Source organism: Vespa crabro, chromosome 9 (assembly GCF_910589235.1).
Source record: "Vespa crabro chromosome 9, iyVesCrab1.2, whole genome shotgun sequence".
Taxonomy (NCBI): domain Eukaryota; kingdom Metazoa; phylum Arthropoda; class Insecta; order Hymenoptera; family Vespidae; genus Vespa; species Vespa crabro.
The window spans coordinates 7,298,440-7,318,159 of record NC_060963.1 but is presented as its reverse complement, the minus strand read 5'-3'; the positions used below and the strand labels follow the sequence as shown (position 1 = coordinate 7,318,159).

Here is a 19,720-nt window from a genome sequence, read left to right as displayed (position 1 = left end):
CAATGCAAAAAATATTATGAAATTGGAAAGAAATTTCATCATATAAGTTACTATTTTTTTTTTTATTTCTTTCTTATTTTTTATTGCTAATATTTTCTTTTCTACGCATTTTGGACCAATGAAGCCTAAATATTCAAAATTAATTTTCAATATATATTTATTCAAAGATTTGAAAATGGCGAAAACTACCAAAGTCATGCTACCTCAACAATACTACCAACCTAAAATTTTACAGTATTCTTTCTTCTTCGATAAATCGATAGTCATTTTATGTGATTGGATTTGTTTTAAAATATATTATTAATAAAAAATTATTGTATAAATATATAGAAAATAAAATTAATTTCTAAATACAAAAATTGTGACGTAGGCTTTACAAACTTCTCATTGGACAATATTATTGTAAATTTCAGAATGAACCAATCAGGATTCAGTTGAGTTAACTTTCGTTTTTCATCAACGGTAATTAATCAGAATAAAAATTAAATATAAAATAGCTTGAATATATTAAACAATTGCTGTATTTATTAATCAATTTAATAATATCTTCATTATTGAATTTACACGAAAAGAACATTATCTATCGAATATCGATAGTATAAGTGAACAAAATTAAAGTTTCCAAAAAAAAGTTTCTCAGGAAAAATTTAACTTTACAAATAATTTTTAAAAACATAACAAAAAGAAAAACGATATTGATAGATATATGTTATATGTTGTACATATGAAGAAAGATAACCTAATAATAAATAAAAAATCCATACATACATGCATTCAATAATTATCAATAGAAAAATTAGCACATATATTAATAGTTTTTCTTGTCTTCATTTTCCTACAAGCAATGAAGTTAGCCGATTATTAACGATCTCTTAACGTGTTTTTTAAACGTATTTAAACAGGAACATAATGTTAAAGAAATAAATTATTGACGAAACTTAATCTCAAAAATCGTTCGACAACGCAGATGATTCTTCAATATTAACCATTAATTATTACAATTGTATATTCGTCAAATATTCACCCTTTAATAAATAAAATAAAAGATGGAATGTAAGAAAAGAAATATGTATGTGCTTTTCAGTAAGAATATGAATTTAAAGTCGTGTTAACAGGTGTTGAGAATGGTACAATCACATGAAGCTAAACTATCAATTAAGAGAAATAAAAATGTAAGAGACGCGAATCGAGGTGAAGGGTTCCGCAAAGTTGTAACGGTACATTACACTCATCGGAATTTACAGTAAAGTCGATTCGGTCAGCGTCCATCCATCCCGTTCATCGGTACAGCTTACCATCGTTCTCTTTCGAGGACGTAAACAGGGTCAAAAGTATATTCAATGTATCGAAAGAAGCATATCGTAGTCTCGAGTTTGTTTAAAATTATCATATTAAATTATAGACATTTAACAACAAATTTTCATTCCTTTCGAGAGTGTTCTTCTTTACCGACCAAGTTTGAAATAACATATGCAACTTTCGCTGACCTTAACCTTAAAAAACGACTGAAACATTGATTTAGTAATGCTATGAGTCAAGTTCATTGCTTTTGACCCTGTCTTTTATTTTACTTGTTACTTTTCCTCAAGAAGGACAAGATTCGAAAGTGGTTCTTTACACTATCGATAAGACCATTTAGCTACGTGTTCTTTATCGACCAATGAAAGTTATCGATGCAACATGCTCTCTTTTTCAAACTTGATTTGAAATATATATTCCGAACATGAATATATCAAAATTAATCGTTTAGATTGTAACGACTATTCAAAACAAAATAATGTGAAAGTTACGGTTAGAATTACTCCCCGTTTTCCATGAAGAATACTTCGATTATACGAGATCGTTGAATTCTACGATACACCTGCTTAAAACCGGCTCGAGGCGAGTCTAGTGAACTGGATTGTGAATTCCGAGACCAGATTCCGCGGACCACGTCGCTTGCTCCAATTTACTTTTTTAAACTACCACAATATCATTGCTTTACTCTTCAACTACTTTTATATATGACTTCGAAAAATAATATGACATTTTTTTTTCCAAGACACATTAATACGATAAAAATAATTTTTTTTACTTATTACAGTATATATAAATAATAGGAGCGAAGAAACGATTTGTATATCCTTATCAACAAAACATAAAAGTCTCGTGATAATTTTGTAATAGTTTTACATAGATTAATCATATTTTCTTACAAGTTAAATATTTTGTTAATATTAATTAATTACGTTAAATTTGAACTTCTTTATACAGTATGCGTATTGCGTACATATTTTTTGTTTGCCATCAAACACATTTTCCTATAATTTCGACGATCGCCTGAAAAAGTTCACTATTTCGATCGACGAGTCGGTCCTTTAAATTTTCATTTACGTCGTCACAATATTCATATTATATCTCCACATGTCTCATCCTTCTTCGTGTTTCTCCCTTTAATTTTAGAGAACTTCATCGAAGAAATTATTGGACATTATCATCAACGTTTCATATCTGAATTAGAAATGCTTCTTAGAAGCTTGGCACAACAGGCGCTTCGGATGCTGTACTCGCCAAATTCCTTGGCTTGCAGACGCAACCGCTCTCAACCAGCACGTAATCCTGACCGGTTAGGGTCACCGGCCCCAAAGGAATCACCAAAAACAAGTAAGGCACATATGTTTGCGTGCATTCACCATGGACTACATCGCATTCTTTCGATCTGAAAAATATATTCGTTTTATGTTTATTTTTTTATATAATCAGAAAAAAGAAGACTAGATTGATATTCGTTTTCAATTATATCATAAAAAGGATTTACTTCGATTAAATATTTAACACTAGCCTGTATTCGAAAAATAATTGAAGAGTAGGCCAAAGTATGTTATTTACGAACATTAAGTATCGTAGAACGTATCTGGCCTAGTGTGCTACATTTGAAATAAAACGAATCGCTGACAGTACGACAAGAATTTTAATTCGAAACTCTCTCGTTAATATTTCAACAAGTTACACGTTTTCTTTTACATGATAGTAAGAGAAATTCTAATATTGATGATATAAATATAGAATACTTACTCGCAGACTTCGAATACGACTTGCTGAAGAAGATCAGGAAACTTTTGTACGATTGTCACTGGTTGACCACTCGTCAAACTGACACCATACATAGGTGCTGTGGTGTTATACCTTGTTTTACAGAGTCTGCTTGGAGAGCCGCAGCTTTCCTTTGCAGAAAATCCTCGTCCTAAAAATTATAAGAAATAAAAAAATTAATATAACAATTCATAAGCCAAAATATCAAAAGATCGATCAGAAGAAACATAGGGAAGGGCTAGATCCTTAGATCTATCAGATCAAAACGGAAGATGATCGACATCATGATCGAGAGGGGTCGTCTTCGCTCTTTCCTCGGAATTCCTCGGAATTCTTCGGAGCGACGAACATGCACAAGTTGACGTTCGAAAGGAACGTGAGTGGGTCGCCTACGAATACCGTTATAAGCACAACGAACGATAACTGTATTGACTGGATAACATGGTGCCTTATTACCCGTCTTCCGTCCCAAAGGATTCCTTCTCATCAGAGGATAACTTTATAGCGATATGACATGTAATACTATCTGCCTAGATAACTAAACTAAAAATGATTGACTTGGATCGATTTAGCTCATAATCATAACTCCAAATCGACCTATTTATGATTACAAAGAGATGCAAGAAATAATGACGAATAATTTCGCCTTCGTTCCATACATCTTTGAATCTTTATGGTTGACGGTCTTATGTTCGTTTCTATCTGACCACCCATAAAAAAAAAAGTAGTCTTATTTTTTATTTCAGAATTCGGTCAAATTCATTTCCCTTGAACGTTACAAAATTTATCAGGAAAAAGAATTTTATTTAGACAATTTATAAAAGAAATTCATTGAAAGAAGCTTTTCGTATTAATCTATGATGTCAGAGTGTAACTAATTTTCTTTCCTTTCCGTTAAAACAATTCGATACATTTTTTTTTTCTTTTTTTTTTTTTTTTTTTTTTTGAAAGATAGAATAATTATGGATCATATTTAAAACTCACCATTTCGTGCATGACCCGTTATTGAGAAATCTCCCTGTGCGAGTTTGTAATTATGAAGAAGGGCTTGTCTCGTTATTTTGGGATCGGTAGTTTGAGACTGGTGATATCTAGCGGTTCGACCATTTGCCCAAAGATTTTTAAAGGTTCTCAATATCGCGGCTCTGTAAATAAAAATTCAATCTCTTAATCGACAGTTAAAAACAATGGGTAACTTTTTTATAAGTAGATATCTTCAAACACTTACGTAGGATATTGCACATTATTAGGTCCTATGCAATCTAGCGAGTCTGTTAATGCATCCCCCCATACATATTTCAATCCTAGGCCATTTCCTTCGCACTTTTTCGCGGTGTACACTTTGGCACACATCGCGATAATAATTAGAAATAATCCGAAATAATATTTATGCATCTGAAATAAAATAATGAAATATAGACGAAGAATTATGAAATCAGCATGTATGTGCTATCTCGAAACTCGAGTTCGCAAGAAGATAAGAACATGTACTTTTTTACTTTTGTGTAGTAGAAAGAAAAAGATGATTAACACATAAAGGAAAATAAAAAAAAAATAAAAGGAAGATACTAGAAAGGAAAAAAGGGCTAAAGCAATGAGAACCAAGCGTGTGCTTGTTCTCTAGAGCTTGAAACTTTTTTCCCTTTCGCGGCAACTCGCACGCATCGATGTGTCCGATCGTATATAGAATCTATTTGTGTTAGTTAGTTAGTGAGGTCACTCTCACGTGTGCAACCACGATTTCGAATGATGATTAGTAGTGCCGACTTGCTATCGGTATGCATCCTTATATGCACTTTCGGGTTTCTAGGTTGTTGGATCCATAATAATTTCCATTAGGCACATTCTCACAAGTATAAGACTGGATACTGTAGGAATGAAAGCAGAATGTTGAACATCCAACTCTGATGTATCTTTTTAATAAAAATTTCGAATGATCTATCTTTTTTGATAGATGCTTAATTACTATTTCAAATGTTGAATTTCATTGACTTCCCACGATTGCTTATACGAGTATACCAATTCAAAAACAATTTTTTACGCTTGATTCTTCTTATAATCAAAGCCAAACACCATCAAGAAATCATCGATGGATCCCGCTCAAGGTCGGTTAACGTTACCACGTTAACGACCTCCTTGCGTTCTTTCTCTCTCCCTTCATACACAAACGCACGCACGCGCGCACACACATATATATACACATACAGAGAGAGAGTTTCGGCATTAAATGTATCCGTCTCTTCTGACATAAACACATCTTCACTCTTTCTATCTCCACACACTTATTATTTCCGCACGCAAGTCGCGATTTTGAAATCGAAAAGATCCATGCGAGTTATATCGAAAAAGAAAAGGAAAGAAAAGAAAAGAAAAGAAAAGAAAAGAAAAGAAAAGAAAAGAAAATAAGGATATAACTCATGAGAATCGAATGAACTTGAAACAGTCCTACTTTGCGGCCTAACGGCCTTACATAACGGTCGTACCTAGTAGCCCTATCTACTCACATTAAAGTTCTATTTATTTATTCCTTACATTTGTAGATTAAAAATTTTCATCGATCGTAGTGTCTAATTCATTTTGATTTACAACGGTTTAGCTTCTAAAATCAAAAATAGCTTATTAGGATATCTTAGAAACAGCTAATAGCATGTTTCTAATGATCTATCCGGAAGATTCTAACGGTAACGATGTATGTCTCATCCAAAAAGATTTTTTCTGAACTCATACCTTACCATATACCTTACACATACGTTTTATTTATGTTTACTCATCCTTGCGGGTTCAATAACGGTATAAGCGTTTCGGTGACTCGTTTCACGAATAAATTATTATATTCGATTCTTATCTTCTTATAAGAAGGCAAATTTTCTCCAGTCTTTGATTTTTTAGAATTATATATTTTGTGAACTATGCTCCGCAACGATCATTTATTATACTGTATATTTTATTAATTTACAAACTAAATATCGATGTTTATCGTAGACTAAAAAATATGTACATCTCTTATAATAATAAAATATCGTAATTTGTCAAAGATTATGTTACTTGCGATGCACATTTATAAAAATCTATAATAAAAAATCTACTGAAAATAGTTTACGTTAAATAATAAATAATTAAATTACATTTAAAATTTAAATAATACCACGTAATTGTTAAAACTTTTAAGTTATTACTCACCTTGAAAAAAAATAGAGAGAGGGAGAGTCTATCCAGTAAACACAACGTGTTCCCCCGAATTGTCTCACTCCCTTTTTAACAAAAAGATCGCCAAACTCTACGTAACATTAAACGAATTCGATTGCAATTGTTAATGGAAAGATAATAGAGACGAAAAAAAAAGAAAAAGGGAAAAAACGGGTGCACGAATCTCAAATGCCGGTCATGTCTCACTACACCGGATATGGGGTCGTACACCTCCGTCCTCGCAGGTGGATGTCCAGAGGTTGACTGCAGAGCACTGAAGAGTCCTAAGTAGCTCTCTCTGTGCTTTGCTGAAGAAGCCGTCGGTAAGAGGGGATAAAGCGGGATGTATTGCTCCCTATTTTACCTCGGAACTTTTTCCTTCATCGTGTATCGGTTAAGATAAATGAAGGGGGGAAAAAATAAAAAAGAATAAAAATCAAGTCTAAGTAACAGGAAATTATTATAATTATTTTTTTTTATCTCCTCTCTTTCTAATGATCAAAATTATCTTCTATATTTAAAGCTTAATTTTTTTTTTCCAACAATTCTTGTATACTTCCGTTTTGTTACCAATGATTTGTGATATACGTATATATTTAAAATAAAAAAATCATTTATTCTTTCACTTATATTTATTTTTTCTCTTCTATCAATATTTTTTTCATCAACAAATGATCATCATATCATACAAGTTATTATATAAATGTTTAGAATTTTCCTTTAAAACTGACAGCGCTTTCTGTGACAATGAGATGTTCGCTTACATAAGTTACACGTATACGATATTTAAGAATGTATTACAATCCTGAAAACTATGCAAATTAGATTATAGCACATATAATTTCATTCATTCCGAAAAATATAATCTTATTTCAATTATTTAGTAATAAATGAAAATATTAAGACATGAAAAAATAAACTGATAAGAAATTGATTTACTATATAAACCATCTGTCACGTTAAATATTGCAATAAACAGTTTATATAAATAGTTTATATATGTTAAACAAAAATCGAACAATTAATTGAAACGACTCAACTTATAAGTTAAACACAGAAGTTACTCGAAAAGAATATCTATTTATTGTAGGAATTAATCGATCTTAGTTATCATTAGATTTGTCTTATAATCATATATATGTAAATCGCAAATCGTAATGCGAAAATATCTCTATACTGCATCTTTTACGTGAAACAAACAAAACATATCTACACGTACACAGATATAAAATATGGTCATTTAATATTAAAACTATTAATTCTAAATATTACTTATACAACGAAGAATATTAATCGACAAAACAAATGTATAGCAAGTGTTCGGATAACAGACTCATAATTCTGTTCTTTAATTTTGATTAGCAGTCTCTTTAAAGTAATAGAAATGTGATCAATGAAATATACCTATATTAGTTTACTTAATCTATCAAAACTGATTAATCGTCGAACTTAATAGAGTTAACACTTGTATCTATTTGACCACCGCGGTAACTACCTCGCTTCTTCTTAGTTTTTTCATGTCTAAAAGACTTTCCTCTTGTGTGTCGCAAATCCAGATTAGCCTTTTCTCCCCATGAACCTCGTGCGCCTTTCTGTTGAAAGAAAATAAAAAAAGAAAGGAAAAATAAAGGGCGGAATAAATATATTAACACACACGGCGGTACTAATAAAATCAATTATTTCTTTGACATTATACGTATATTTATAAATAAGTAATATCTCACCTGTTTATATATAGATATATATATATACATTTATATTTCTTTTCATCATCAATCATCAAAGGTAATCTTTTTATTTTGTGTTGATGCAGAATCGAAAGTTGTTCTTTTATCAAAGCCACCTCTACCTCCACGGAAACCCCCTCTGCCACGACCTCCCCTATCTCCGTTATCATTACTCCATGATTTCCTAAATCCATTTCCTCTATCCTTATTGTTATCGTCATTATTGCCACCCCAAGACTTCCTATTATCAAAACCGCCCCTACCACCTCGACCACCTCTAAATCCACCACGCGCACCTCTATCACCGCCACGACCACCGCCTCGATAACCCCCACGTCCCTCGTCTCGACCTCCTTGAAATCCGTAACCACCACGCCCACCTCTAAATCCACCCCGACCTCCACCACCACCACCACTGTGTTGCTTAAAATTATTATCATCTTCATACTCCTCCTAAAACAAAAGAGAAACACAAGGTCAATCGCCGCATCTCACGAATATCATATATCGTGTTTTTAATCGTCTTATTAATATTATTATTATTATTATCTGAAAGAAGCTTCTGGTTAATGCACGGAAACATGGTCGCAAGCTTTTACGAGGCGGCGAGTGACCTGTGCGCTTCTCGGATGTTTCCGAGCATTTACCTTTGCCTCGAAGGAATTGTTAGCCAATTTTGGATCCAATGAAACATCTTCGTCCTTTACTCGACGAAATGGTGTATTATTTCTTTGCTGCTATATTTATCAAGAAAAAAGAAATAAATAAAAATGAAAAAATACAACAGCCTCGTTCAGTAATAATAAAGACATAAACGATACGTAATATCGCACCTTATCCCCGTTAAAGCTATTAGTTGCTTTAACAAAATTGCTGTAATTATTCTTTGCAATTTTTGTAGGTAAACTTTCTTCTTGTTCTTCAGTATTTTTCCTTTTTTCAGCTTTACCAGGTGTCTTAACCTTTGGAGTCGGCTGTTTTACCATTTGCTTTTCTTCCTCATCCGAATCACTTTCTTCACTTGAATCCGTAGATTTTTTAGAAATTGCAGTCTCAGAAACTGATGCAACCTTTGGCTTTTCCTCTTCAGAAGAATCTGAATCAGAATCATCACTAGACTCTTGCTTTTTACTCTTTGCTATGAGTACCATTTTTGCAGGTGTTGGCTTTACAGGGGAAGCAGATTCTTCTTCAGAATCGTCGGAATCGTCACTTGATGAATCTTGTTTTGGTGCTACCTTTTCTGGTGCTGCTTTTAATACTTTTGTCGGTATGGTCTTTACTTTTGCTTTTTTATCCTTATCTGAGTCGTCAGAATCATCGCTCGAAGATTCTTCTTTCTTAACAGTTCCTTTTTTGGATGCTGGTGGCTTCTGCACAATTGCTTCTTTATCACTCTCCTCTTCGCTGGAAGATGATGCTTCTTTCGCCTTCACAGTTTTAATTATTGAATTTTGTGATTGTTTAGCAGGAGTAGATTTCTTGACAGTTGGTTCTTCCTCGCTACTATCTTCGCTAGAAGATGATGCTTTCTTTATTGCAACTATAGATGGTTTTACTGCTGGCACTGATTTATTCACAGCAGGTTTCTTAGTCACTGTTTCTTCATCGCTACTGTCTTCGCTTGATGATGATTCTTTTTTACTTATATTTTGTTTCGATTGTCCCAATATAACAGACATTTGGTTCTTATTCTTTTTATCTACTTCATTTTTCTTTTGTGAAACTACTTTTTGAGAAGGTGCTTGTTTCACAGCTACTGGCATTTGATTTGCATGAGTATCATCATCAGATTCATCGCTTGAGGATTCAGACTTTTTAGAAATACTGCTCTTATTAGCCATTGGTGTGGATGTTATTTTTGGTTTCGGCTCCTCGCTTGTTGATGAATTTCCTGATTCTTCGTTTTTGGCTCCTTTTTTAGTAGGACCTTTTTTTAATAGTAGTACTTGTGTAGGAACTGGTTTTTTTACTACTTTAACAGTTGGTTGCTCGTCACTATCACTACTGTCTTCACTCGAGGATTCTACATTTTTGTTTTGTTGCTTCTTTACTTGTTGAGTTGGTGCAGATTTTAAGGAATTACCAGATTTAGCAGCAACCTTTACTTTAGATTCCTCTTCATCACTTTCAGAGTCAGATTCACTACTGGAAGCTTTCTTTACATTTAATGTTTTAATAACTTTAGGTGATGCAGATGTTTTTATTTGTGATTTTGGTTTCTCTTCTTCCTCTTCTGTAGAACTTTCCTCTGAACTATCCTCTTCCTTAGCAGGCACTCCCTTGACATTTCCTTTTGCTTTTTCTAATATTTTAGGAGGTGCTGCCTTAAGTTTTACTGCATTACTCAATGGCATTTTTTGAGCAACTTTAGATGCTGGTTTTTCATCCTCACTTGAAGATTCTTCTGAAGAAGATACATCTTTTTTTGTGGTTACAACTGGTTTAGCTGTAACTTTACCATTTACTTGTACTGCTTTTTTTGGTGACTCATCTTCACTTTCAGAGCTTGAGTCTAAACTACTATCTTTTGTTTGTGCCTTTATTGTAATTTTCTTTGGCGAACTCTTTTGAAAATATTGAAATACATCCTGTATAGTAGGTGCTCCTTTTGGTAATGGAAGCTGAAAAACATTCATCTTTTGAGAAATACTATCTTTTAAACTGAAAGTCTTTTTTTAAGCACCATTGAATATATCAATGGAATATCAAAAAGGATAAAAGAGAAATAAACGTGAAAATCCAAAATGGTAAATTTCAGAATTAATTGCTAGTAAAATAATTATTATAATACTATTTGAATTATTTATAAAAGCGGTATTGATGAAATATACAAAAACGTGATTTGGCCCACGTGGTATGGCGGATGGCGGTAATAATCGTCCGCGTGGTAATCATCGTGTTAAAATTATAAATGTATTATATTTATAAAATACTATGATATTATCTTACCGCTTGTGTTTTTTTCTGGAAAACCTTCGCTAAAGATGCATCCTTTTTCAGTAAATAATCGTAGACAAGAGCAGAAACACCTAATTCTTCAACCGACGCCATGGTTGAAATGAATCGAGGGTTAGCGAAGGTTTAATGAAACAATCTTGTACAATTGGTCATACGAAACTTTTATTTCTTGTTCACAACTTTATGTTGCGTTTTCATGAATTGATAGGACAAGTTTAATTCTAAAGTAAGCTATCGCTGTTGAACTATACAGATCTTTGGGTACAACAAATAGAAAAATATCTTTAATGTCGCAATTACTTTTGTTCATTTCCATGAAAAGAAAAAGAAACTAGGTATCACTAGTATGGTCTTCACATACGGCACACATCACAACACGTGACATCTGCGCACGCCCTTAAGAGATTTCTTCTTTAAAAATTAAATTACAAAAACAAACCTCTAAAAACTATATTATAAGATAAATAAAGATAACTCTTATCATCTACTTTTTAATTTTGTGTTCCTTAATCAGATAATTTCAATGTATATTAAACAAAATGTTCTATGATGTCATTGGTTGAGCTATTGGTAATTGTCTTTTTTTGTAGAATCCTTCAAGTCCTTCGAATGCCTTTGGATATTATAAGCAATTTATTTTCACAGCATCTGATTGGCTTATCTTGTAGATACTTTAAACAGATTGATCAGTTTTAAAATGAAAGACCGGCATCGGTTTAACCTACAAAAAGTTATTTGTTGTATAAAATTAAACAGTACCAAGTATAAATTCGAATTGTAGGAAAAATGACTGAGACACAACAGAAAACAAAATGTATTACATTAAAAGGGTCTGCGGAATTGGTGAAACAATATTTACGTAAGTTTATATTGTGATAATTTTAATCGTTTTATATTAAAAAATGTGTTAATTTTACTTCTTAAGAAATATAACTATTATTTCATACAGTTTATGGAATCAACAGTATACTTTATCAGAGAGGAATTTATCCTCCTGAAACATTTGAACCAGCGGAACAGTTTGGTTTATTCTTTTTAATGTCAACGGATGAGAAAATCAAGTCATTCTTAGATACTGTATTAGGTCAGATTCAAGAATGGCTTGTTCAGCGAAAAGTTCAGAAAATAACTTTGGTTATAACAAATGTTAATACAAAGGAAGTTTTAGAGAAATGGGATTTTAGAGTTGACTATGAAGGCCATACGCCAAAAAGTATAAACGATAATAACATGGTAGAATTGCCTGAAGTTGGTACAAAGGATGTGAAAACTATCCAAAAAGAAATTCGAGAAGTTATACGTCAAATTACAGGTATTCTTAATTTTTCTTATCTATAGTTTTATACTTTTTATACTAATTATATTTTGTCGACAATGTCTTTGCAAGATTCATTGTTATAAGGTATTTTTGTTTATTAATAATATTACTTTTCTCTTTTTCAGGTACTGTAAGTTTTCTACCTTTATTGGACTGTTTATGTTCCTTTGATATACTAACTTATACTGTCCAAGATTGTAACATTCCAAAAGAATGGGATGAGACTCAACCAGTATTTATAGCAAACAGTCAGGAAGTACAGCTCAGGTCATTTTCAACATCTATCCATAAGATGGACACGATTGTCAGTTATAAAAATGTTTGAATAATTATGATAACGAATAATTTATAAATGTACATATATCTTTTGAAGAACTATACCTTAAACAATTATCTTTTTAATAAAAAGTACTACCAATTTTTAAAAATCTCAATAAATATTTTAATAATGATATTGTGTGTAAACATTGAAATGTTTAAGATTGTTTACTACCTCTAGGTTTTTAATAGTTTACTTCATCAATGAGAACAGGCATAATTCTTGACCGATTTTGACGAACAAAGTCTCATTTTAAAAACGAAGGTTTAATCTACGGTGACTTTTCGGAAGATTTGTGAAAAAACTTTATTTTCTTTGAAAAAGATCGTATTGAAGAATGGTATTTTTCAAGAATAGCTTATGCACAAATAAAAAGCTTTTTCAAACGTCCGCCGAAAGAGTACTGTAGATTAAACCTTCGTCTTTAAAATGTGAGCTTGTTTATCAAAATTGGTCGAGAATTACTTTTGTTCTCCCTAATGATGCAAATGCCGTTTTCGACATTTTTCGCAAAGAAAACGTTTAATACTGTGGCGCCGAAATTTACGGCAAAAGAAATGAAGCTCGTACGCCCACTACTGATTTTCATATACGTGTTTAAATGGTTTGTTTTATGTCATGAAGTAGCGATTATCTAGTTGGTTGTGTGCGTAAATAGATAATGCTCAGATTTTTTTAACGTTTCCAAACGCAAAGAAATGGACTTCATGATGCTCGCACGGAGGAATTATGGTAACTCACTCAGTCATTTTAATAAGCTTTGGCCAGACGATCTTATGACAAAAATAAGAAAATATGTCCAATCGTTTATGTCAAGGCGTCTGAATTTCTAAATTATTGATAAATTTTGGAAAAATTTGTAGTTTCTTTTAGATTTTATTAATTAATAAGATAAAAACTTCATAAATATTACTCATTGTGACTTTAGTTCATCGGCAAACTTCTAGATTGGTAATTTAGGAATTATGGTTTAAGGCTACATAATTCTGATGATTTTTTTTTTTATTGTATCGATGTAAACGAAAATAACGAACTAATTTACTCTTTTCTTCTTATTTAATAATTTAGTACGGTATTACTATCCAATCTCTTATATTTATTAGGGTGTCCCAAAAGTTTCTTTCTCATCGCGCTATGAATAGCTTCATCTGGCTTTGCTTGTGCAAACATGCAGGCTTATCTATTAGCCGTCTATGTCATCTGTTTCAATCGTCCCAGAACTGTTTTAAAGTACATTTTGTTTGTGCCACAACTTTTAAAACTTTTATCCACAGCATTAAACATGGATAGAAAAAGGCGACATTTACGGCATGTTATACTTCATTGTTTCAAAAAAGGTGATAGTGTAAAGAATACTGTCGACGAGATTTGTACCGTGTATGTATGGTGCTATAACTATTACACTGTTCGCAATTGGTTTAAAAAATTTAATGTGGGAAATTTTAATCTGAAAGATGAAAACCGCAGCGGCCGCCCAAAAACGATGGCTTATCAAAGCCATGCTTGATGAAAATCGGCGATATAGTTTGCGCGAGGTAATGAATGCCACTAGGATTCCCAAAACAACAGTGCACAAGATGGAATATGTTAATCAAACTGTGAAGTTTGGGTTCCGTACTTACTGACGGAGACCAGCTTTATGAATCGTATCTCTACGTACGACTTATTTCTCCAGTGACATGAAAAGAATCCGTTTCTGAAGAGGCTTGTCATTGGAGACGAAACTTGAATTTGATATGAAAATGTGCATGGAAAACACATTTGGTGTAAGGACAATAGGTCTTCAACTGTCGTAAAGTCGAGACTACATTCCAAAAAAGTTCTTTTGTCCATTTAGTGAGGATTGGAAAGGCGTAATTTTCTACAAGCTCCTTCCTCAAGGTGAAACAATAAATTTTACGAAATATTGTCATCAAATGGATCAATTGAAAGCTGCCATAGCAAAAAAACGACCAGAATTAATGAACCGATGAGGCGTTGTTTTTCATTATGACAACGCGAGACCACATATTGCATTAGCGGTAAGAGAAAAACTCTTACAGTTTGATTGGGATGTTTTATCGCATCCTGCATACTCTTCAGATCTTGCTCCATTTGATTATTACTTCTTTCTGACTTTAAAAAATTCTCTTCGCGATAAGCGCTTTAAATCCATCATTAAAATAAGAGCGCACTTCCAGGATTATTTTTTGTCCAAAACACAACAATTTTGGAAAGAAGATATAATGAGGTTTCCTGAGAAATGGAAGAAGGTAAAAGAGCAAAAGGGTTCTTATATAACAAAATAAATAATATCTTAAACAGTAAACATTGTGTATTCATTTCATATTAGAAAAAGGAAAGAAACTTATGGGACCCTTAATATTTCCTCCAGTAATGGCTGACATGAATTTCGCGGTGATTTGTGCTAGATAGGACAGAGTAGCAGTATAATTTTGTTCGATAATAAATGCATATAGAGTATATACATCTGTAGATTATTTTTTCAAAATTAATAATTAGTGAACATATATATATATATTATTTTTAATAAAAATCGAAACACATTATCTACGAGATTTTTCTACCAACACTATTTTGTTATCGTTTCTTCTGTAGGAGAGTTCAATTCATATTATTATAATACTATTACTACTACTATCATTATAATAATAATATGTAATATAATAATATAGTAATAAAAACAGTAATAAGAAGAAACAGAAGAATATACTTACATTGTATCATCGTAACATATATGATGATGGTAATTTATAATAACAAAAGAAGGAAAAATATATCATTTTACGGGATGATTTGACAAGCAATTCTCAACAAATCGTGTTCTTTATAATTTCAGCACATGATCGCCCATCTAATACAAATATATGAAGAAAAGTACGAATCGTTTCTTTTGTTTCTTCCGCTATTGTTTCTCTTTGTCTTTATTATTATAATATTTTATATTATAATAAATAATATAAATAATATATATAAATAACATTTAAGTACATTTTTATTATTACTATTATATTATATTATATTATATTATATTATATTATATTATTATTATTAGTGATAGTAATAGTAATAGTAGCATATTATTAGTAGTAATAGTCGAAGTCGTATAGATTGGACTAGTCCTACAGACAACGTAAGAAAAAAAAGCTGAGAGTTCTACTTCATAAATAGTGTGAAAATGAATTTAATTTGTATTAAAATAATATAATATATAAGTATTCACTAATTATATTTAAGAAAATATTGGACAAATTCTTATTTTTATCGCAGATTTATATACTAATTCTTATATATATCAATTATATTTATTATTTTCTATGCATTTATTGTAAACAAATATGTATTAAATCGTATTTAGCACGGATCACTGTGAGATGCACTAATAAAGAAAGATATATATGAGAAATTGACAAGTGTGCGTTCATAGTCTACTAAATTACTTAGTCTACTTATTAAAACCAATTATTGTCGCGTGAGGGGTAAGTAACTGACACAACTTATACATCGATATGATAGGACATGGTGAATAGAGGACAGTATTCTCTGCTCGTATTCGTAGTTCATATTTTGTCCATACTTGTCGCTGAAGTTACATATGCTTTTTTGAACAAAAAACAGCCTTAATACATTATTTAATTCGATTGCGATGATCGTATCCAAGGTGGCGTATTGCAAAAGTAGATATGGATTTATTATTGATAACCCACTATGTAGAAAGAGACTTTGCACATCAAATAACAATTGTGATATGTCTATTTAGCTTTGTTCAGTATACAGTAGATATAATCAGACTATGAGTTCCAACAGCTATGGCTCTGGAAGAGTCGAAGAATGGATGACTTTCTTTGTGTTTCCGGCATTTTTTTCGTCCCCTTTGTTTTCGGGATCTTTGTTGCCTTTACTTTGTTTGGTTGGTTTCCCGCGTGTGCATTTGGTGGTGCCAAGGCGTGTTAGTTATGTGTCTTACTGGAAGAGGCGTAACAGTCGCAACGAAATCGCCACATCTTGTATTTTATAACTGAAAATTCTAGGGGAAAATGTAAATAACCAATAATTCTTGGGTATAAAATTATGTATTATTTACGTTGGCCATCGTGATCGAAATTTAAATTGTGTTGTAAATAAATAACAGAAAGTTATTACGTGTGATCACCTGCACAGTTTAATTCAAACGTTAATTCTGTAATAATTGTTATATCTTACTTGTTTATATTTCCATGGATCTTATATAAAATGCTACTTAAACTGTTTATTAAATTATTTTTATTTTTATTTTTATAAATTATATTTATATAATTATTATTAATTTATTAAATTATCTTTATTATTGTAAAGCTAGCTTTTAAAAGCAATTATTTTCATGTTGAATTAATAATCTGCAATCAAATTTTAAATAATGGATAATTTGATTGATGATATTATGCATATTATCCACAAAAATCATCCTATTGAATCAATGAAATTAAAAAAACGATCCAAAAAAACAATTTCAAGCAATTCATCTTTAAAGGAAATACAGAATGATATTGAACAATTACTTGCAAATAAATCGTTTAATGCAGGTGGTGTTGAATATAGTAATTTAAATAAAATGATGGCATGTTGTAATTTGAAGGTACTTTTATTTTATGGTATAGAATTTTGTTATACGGTTACACAGATTCTATTTATTTGATACATCCAATAGATTGAGCACTATCATTTTTTATATATTTTCTTTTTTATAGGCAGGAGAAGAAGTCAAGGCTATATATAATCTTTCTGAATCACATGCAATATTTTTTCGACAACAAATTACATATAGGTTTCTGAAAAATAAAATGCGTGAAAAAATTCTATGCACGCCTCAAGTATATGGGCTCAAATTTGAATATATAAAACTTCATGCTCAATATCCAAAACCTGAGGCAGCTTTACTATCTAATCTTGTAAATCTTCCAAAAGGTATGTTGTACCTTTTTATAAGTAAATATATTATTTAATTTCATGCCGATTTGTTTTTTCTTAGAGTGGTATATCGTACAAGTCACAGCACAATTTGAGGACTCTTTGTATTTACAGTATAATAAACATACTTATCATTCTATGCATGCTCTACACATTACTATACTTCCAACTGGTAATAGCATTATAGAACCACTTTGTATAACTTTACCAAAACCACAGACACATACTATGTATGATATATGTAATGAAATTCATGAGATTTTGGGTAATAATAAATCAGATCTAACAGCAACATATGCAAATAAAGAACTGTATTGGAAGATGCGCCTGAAGCAAGATAATAAAATGAAGGTATTTGCAGTATCAAAGATAACTTTTTATACAGTAGGTATAGTTATCACTTGTGGAAATTGACAAATCTTAAATATATTAGTTTATTTAAGACAGCAGTTCATGAATTAGAATTCACATGGTTACGTGAATGGAGAATACTTTTTATGGCAGATCTCATTGACAACATGGATGTTGCAACAGATATGGAATTAATAATTGATAAATTAATAGCAGATTGTCCATCTTGGTAAGTTATCATTATACTGATAATCCAAATTTAATTCATGTTAAATTATTTTAATAGATACAAATTTACATTCTGCAGTGACTATATATGCCCCCGTACTAAGTGGTTATTAAAAAAGATATGCCTGGGTGCATGTTTTTTGACAAGAGAAGAAATAGCACGAGCTGTTAAATATGTTCTTTGCAATCACGAAAAACTGGCAGAAAATGTGATTCTTTCAATTTATGGAAAATTATTAGACTTACAGATATTACGAAATGCAAAGAGAAAAACTTTGGTTTTAATTATAGATGAAGTAAATACATAACTTTTAACAATTTATAAGAATTTTGGAGTTTGTTATTTTATGTATTTAATATATGCATCTTTTATTTTTAGCATATGGACTTTTTACCATTTGAGTCTATAGAAATTCTTAAGAATAATCCTATTACACGATTCTCTTCCATCTATGTAGCATATGCATTATTTAAACAGCATGAAAATACAATAAAGGATGGATGTAAAATAATTAAAGCAAAAGATAATCTTGGTACATGTATAGTTAATCCTTCTGGTGATTTATATAAAATGGAAAAACGTTTAGAATTATTTATAAATTATTGGTTAACAAACTGGAAAAGCTTATACAATACAAAGCCAAAAGAAGACATGTTTGAAGATGCATTGGTTAATTATGATATTCTAATGTAAGAATTGCATTAATTTATTAATTTTCGGATAACTATTTTTAAAAGCTCTATAATTCTTTGTGTTTAAAGGTATAATGGTCATGGAAGTGGTATACAGTATTTACCTGGAGAACATATAGAAAAACTCAAGGTAAAGGCTATCGTGTTACTATTTGGATGCAATAGTATCAGAATGACTCCTGTAGGTGGACGTTTTCCCCCTTACGGTATAACCAATCAATATTTGATCGCTAGCAGGTAACTTAGTATCTATAGCAGTTAACTTATATAGCATTTATATAAAGGATACATATGCACATATATACATATAAAATCGTAAAATTTTTCGGTATTAATTTTCATACATCATATTTTAAGTCCATGTGTTTTGGGCATGCAATGGGAAGTAACAGATAGCGACATTGATAAAATGACAGCAAGCTTTATTAGCACTTGGATTCCATCGTCCGCCCAACGATCATGGTCTCATGTAGATATTGATGCATGGTGCCAAGGCAATTTTAGTTAGTATACAAAATTCATTGCATATTTATATTACAGAAAACATAGTACAATTACAAAATTAGATTATAAATTAAACTAAATTTGCGCTTTAGCTAATAAATTTTGTTAAGAAATGTACAGTATACATATTTAGAAATATGATATTAATTTTACATTGTTTATAATGAAATTTTATATTATCAGGATTTGTAAAAGATTCTCAAAAAAAAATGGCTAAGGTAACAACGGAACCTGAGATGTTGAGAGCAATATCAAAATCAAAAGAAGCATGCTCACTATACATGACAGCAGCTTCAATAATTACACGTGGTTTACCAATAAGGCTCGAATAAATGCGTTACACACATCGGTGATACTGTTGTCAATATATATATGCACTTTTACATTTTTTAAAATTTGCAAAATTTAAAAAAA

At 31.2% G+C, this 19,720-nt stretch overlaps 4 protein-coding genes across 13 annotated transcripts; 2 read left to right on the top strand and 2 right to left on the bottom strand.

Annotated features, from left to right (window-relative positions):
- Positions 1 to 761: 761 nt before the first annotated feature.
- Positions 762 to 6,518, bottom strand: LOC124426923. 3 transcript variants are annotated; one of them, XM_046969196.1, is made up of 6 exons: positions 5,039 to 5,167; positions 4,799 to 4,940; positions 4,301 to 4,467; positions 4,057 to 4,217; positions 3,055 to 3,223; positions 762 to 2,698 (listed from the first exon to the last, which is right to left on the bottom strand). In XM_046969196.1, the coding sequence occupies exons 3-6, from the start codon at positions 4,465 to 4,467 to the stop codon at positions 2,509 to 2,511; spliced, it is 687 nt and encodes a 228-aa protein (XP_046825152.1). In that variant the 5' UTR covers positions 4,799 to 4,940; positions 5,039 to 5,167; the 3' UTR covers positions 762 to 2,508. The 3 variants fall into 3 exon arrangements, with proteins under 3 accessions (XP_046825152.1, XP_046825151.1, XP_046825153.1); XM_046969195.1 differs by lacking the exons at positions 4,799 to 4,940; positions 5,039 to 5,167 and adding an exon at positions 6,253 to 6,518; XM_046969197.1 differs by lacking the exons at positions 4,799 to 4,940; positions 5,039 to 5,167 and adding an exon at positions 5,605 to 5,720.
- A 353-nt stretch (positions 6,519 to 6,871) lies between these two features.
- On the bottom strand, positions 6,872 to 11,153 carry LOC124426708 (nucleolin 1). 5 transcript variants are annotated; one of them, XM_046968749.1, is made up of 5 exons: positions 10,938 to 11,153; positions 8,819 to 10,609; positions 8,633 to 8,719; positions 7,983 to 8,438; positions 7,712 to 7,850 (listed from the first exon to the last, which is right to left on the bottom strand). In XM_046968749.1, the coding sequence occupies exons 1-4, from the start codon at positions 11,037 to 11,039 to the stop codon at positions 8,031 to 8,033; spliced, it is 2,388 nt and encodes a 795-aa protein (XP_046824705.1). In that variant the 5' UTR covers positions 11,040 to 11,153; the 3' UTR covers positions 7,712 to 7,850; positions 7,983 to 8,030. The 5 variants fall into 5 exon arrangements, with proteins under 5 accessions (XP_046824709.1, XP_046824708.1, XP_046824705.1 ...); XM_046968748.1 differs by having other exon boundaries at positions 8,633 to 8,722; positions 10,938 to 11,152; XM_046968753.1 differs by lacking the exon at positions 7,983 to 8,438 and having other exon boundaries at positions 6,872 to 7,850; positions 10,938 to 11,147.
- Positions 11,154 to 11,382: 229 nt separating this feature from the next.
- LOC124426709 (mitotic spindle assembly checkpoint protein MAD2A) lies at positions 11,383 to 14,891 on the top strand. 3 transcript variants are annotated; one of them, XM_046968756.1, is made up of 6 exons: positions 11,383 to 11,516; positions 11,592 to 11,805; positions 11,896 to 12,258; positions 12,390 to 13,315; positions 14,038 to 14,349; positions 14,421 to 14,891. In XM_046968756.1, exons 2-4 carry the CDS (start codon positions 11,733 to 11,735, stop codon positions 12,587 to 12,589), a joined length of 636 nt encoding a protein of 211 aa, XP_046824712.1. In that variant the 5' UTR covers positions 11,383 to 11,516; positions 11,592 to 11,732; the 3' UTR covers positions 12,590 to 13,315; positions 14,038 to 14,349; positions 14,421 to 14,891. The 3 variants fall into 3 exon arrangements, with proteins under 3 accessions (XP_046824712.1, XP_046824711.1, XP_046824710.1); XM_046968755.1 differs by having other exon boundaries at positions 14,038 to 14,604; positions 14,764 to 14,891; XM_046968754.1 differs by having other exon boundaries at positions 14,038 to 14,891.
- Positions 14,892 to 15,617: 726 nt separating this feature from the next.
- LOC124426410 (separin) lies at positions 15,618 to 19,660 on the top strand. 2 transcript variants are annotated; one of them, XM_046968054.1, is made up of 9 exons: positions 15,618 to 16,622; positions 17,311 to 17,527; positions 17,592 to 17,881; positions 17,974 to 18,110; positions 18,189 to 18,405; positions 18,489 to 18,799; positions 18,872 to 19,039; positions 19,160 to 19,305; positions 19,490 to 19,660. In XM_046968054.1, exons 2-9 carry the CDS (start codon positions 17,404 to 17,406, stop codon positions 19,636 to 19,638), a joined length of 1,542 nt encoding a protein of 513 aa, XP_046824010.1. In that variant the 5' UTR covers positions 15,618 to 16,622; positions 17,311 to 17,403; the 3' UTR covers positions 19,639 to 19,660. The 2 variants fall into 2 exon arrangements, with proteins under 2 accessions (XP_046824010.1, XP_046824009.1); XM_046968053.1 differs by lacking the exon at positions 15,618 to 16,622 and adding an exon at positions 16,880 to 17,198.
- Positions 19,661 to 19,720: the final 60 nt, after the last annotated feature.

What these genes read in the sequence shown, in the direction of transcription:
- LOC124426708 (XM_046968748.1), bottom strand. Translation starts at nt 11,039, where the DNA reads ATGGCGTCGGTTGAAGAATTAGGTGTTTCTGCTCTTGTCTACGATTAT. An exon ending in ATAGCTTTAACGGGGATAAG is followed by an intron (nt 8,723 to 8,818) that starts GTGCGATATTAC and finishes TGATAAATATAG; the next exon opens with CAGCAAAGAAATAATACACC. An exon ending in ACAATTCCTTCGAGGCAAAG is followed by an intron (nt 8,439 to 8,632) that starts GTAAATGCTCGG and finishes CTTTTGTTTTAG; the next exon opens with GAGGAGTATGAAGATGATAA.
- LOC124426410 (XM_046968053.1), top strand. Translation starts at nt 16,980, where the DNA reads ATGGATAATTTGATTGATGATATTATGCATATTATCCACAAAAATCAT. An exon ending in AGCAAGATAATAAAATGAAG is followed by an intron (nt 17,882 to 17,973) that starts GTATTTGCAGTA and finishes AGTTTATTTAAG; the next exon opens with ACAGCAGTTCATGAATTAGA. An exon ending in CAATATTTGATCGCTAGCAG is followed by an intron (nt 19,040 to 19,159) that starts GTAACTTAGTAT and finishes TCATATTTTAAG; the next exon opens with TCCATGTGTTTTGGGCATGC.
- LOC124426923 (XM_046969195.1), bottom strand. Translation starts at nt 4,467, where the DNA reads ATGCATAAATATTATTTCGGATTATTTCTAATTATTATCGCGATGTGT. An exon ending in AATAATGTGCAATATCCTAC is followed by an intron (nt 4,218 to 4,300) that starts GTAAGTGTTTGA and finishes TTTTATTTACAG; the next exon opens with AGCCGCGATATTGAGAACCT. An exon ending in AACGGGTCATGCACGAAATG is followed by an intron (nt 3,224 to 4,056) that starts GTGAGTTTTAAA and finishes TATAATTTTTAG; the next exon opens with GACGAGGATTTTCTGCAAAG.
- LOC124426709 (XM_046968756.1), top strand. Translation starts at nt 11,733, where the DNA reads ATGACTGAGACACAACAGAAAACAAAATGTATTACATTAAAAGGGTCT. An exon ending in ATTGGTGAAACAATATTTAC is followed by an intron (nt 11,806 to 11,895) that starts GTAAGTTTATAT and finishes TATTTCATACAG; the next exon opens with TTTATGGAATCAACAGTATA. An exon ending in AGTTATACGTCAAATTACAG is followed by an intron (nt 12,259 to 12,389) that starts GTATTCTTAATT and finishes TCTCTTTTTCAG; the next exon opens with GTACTGTAAGTTTTCTACCT.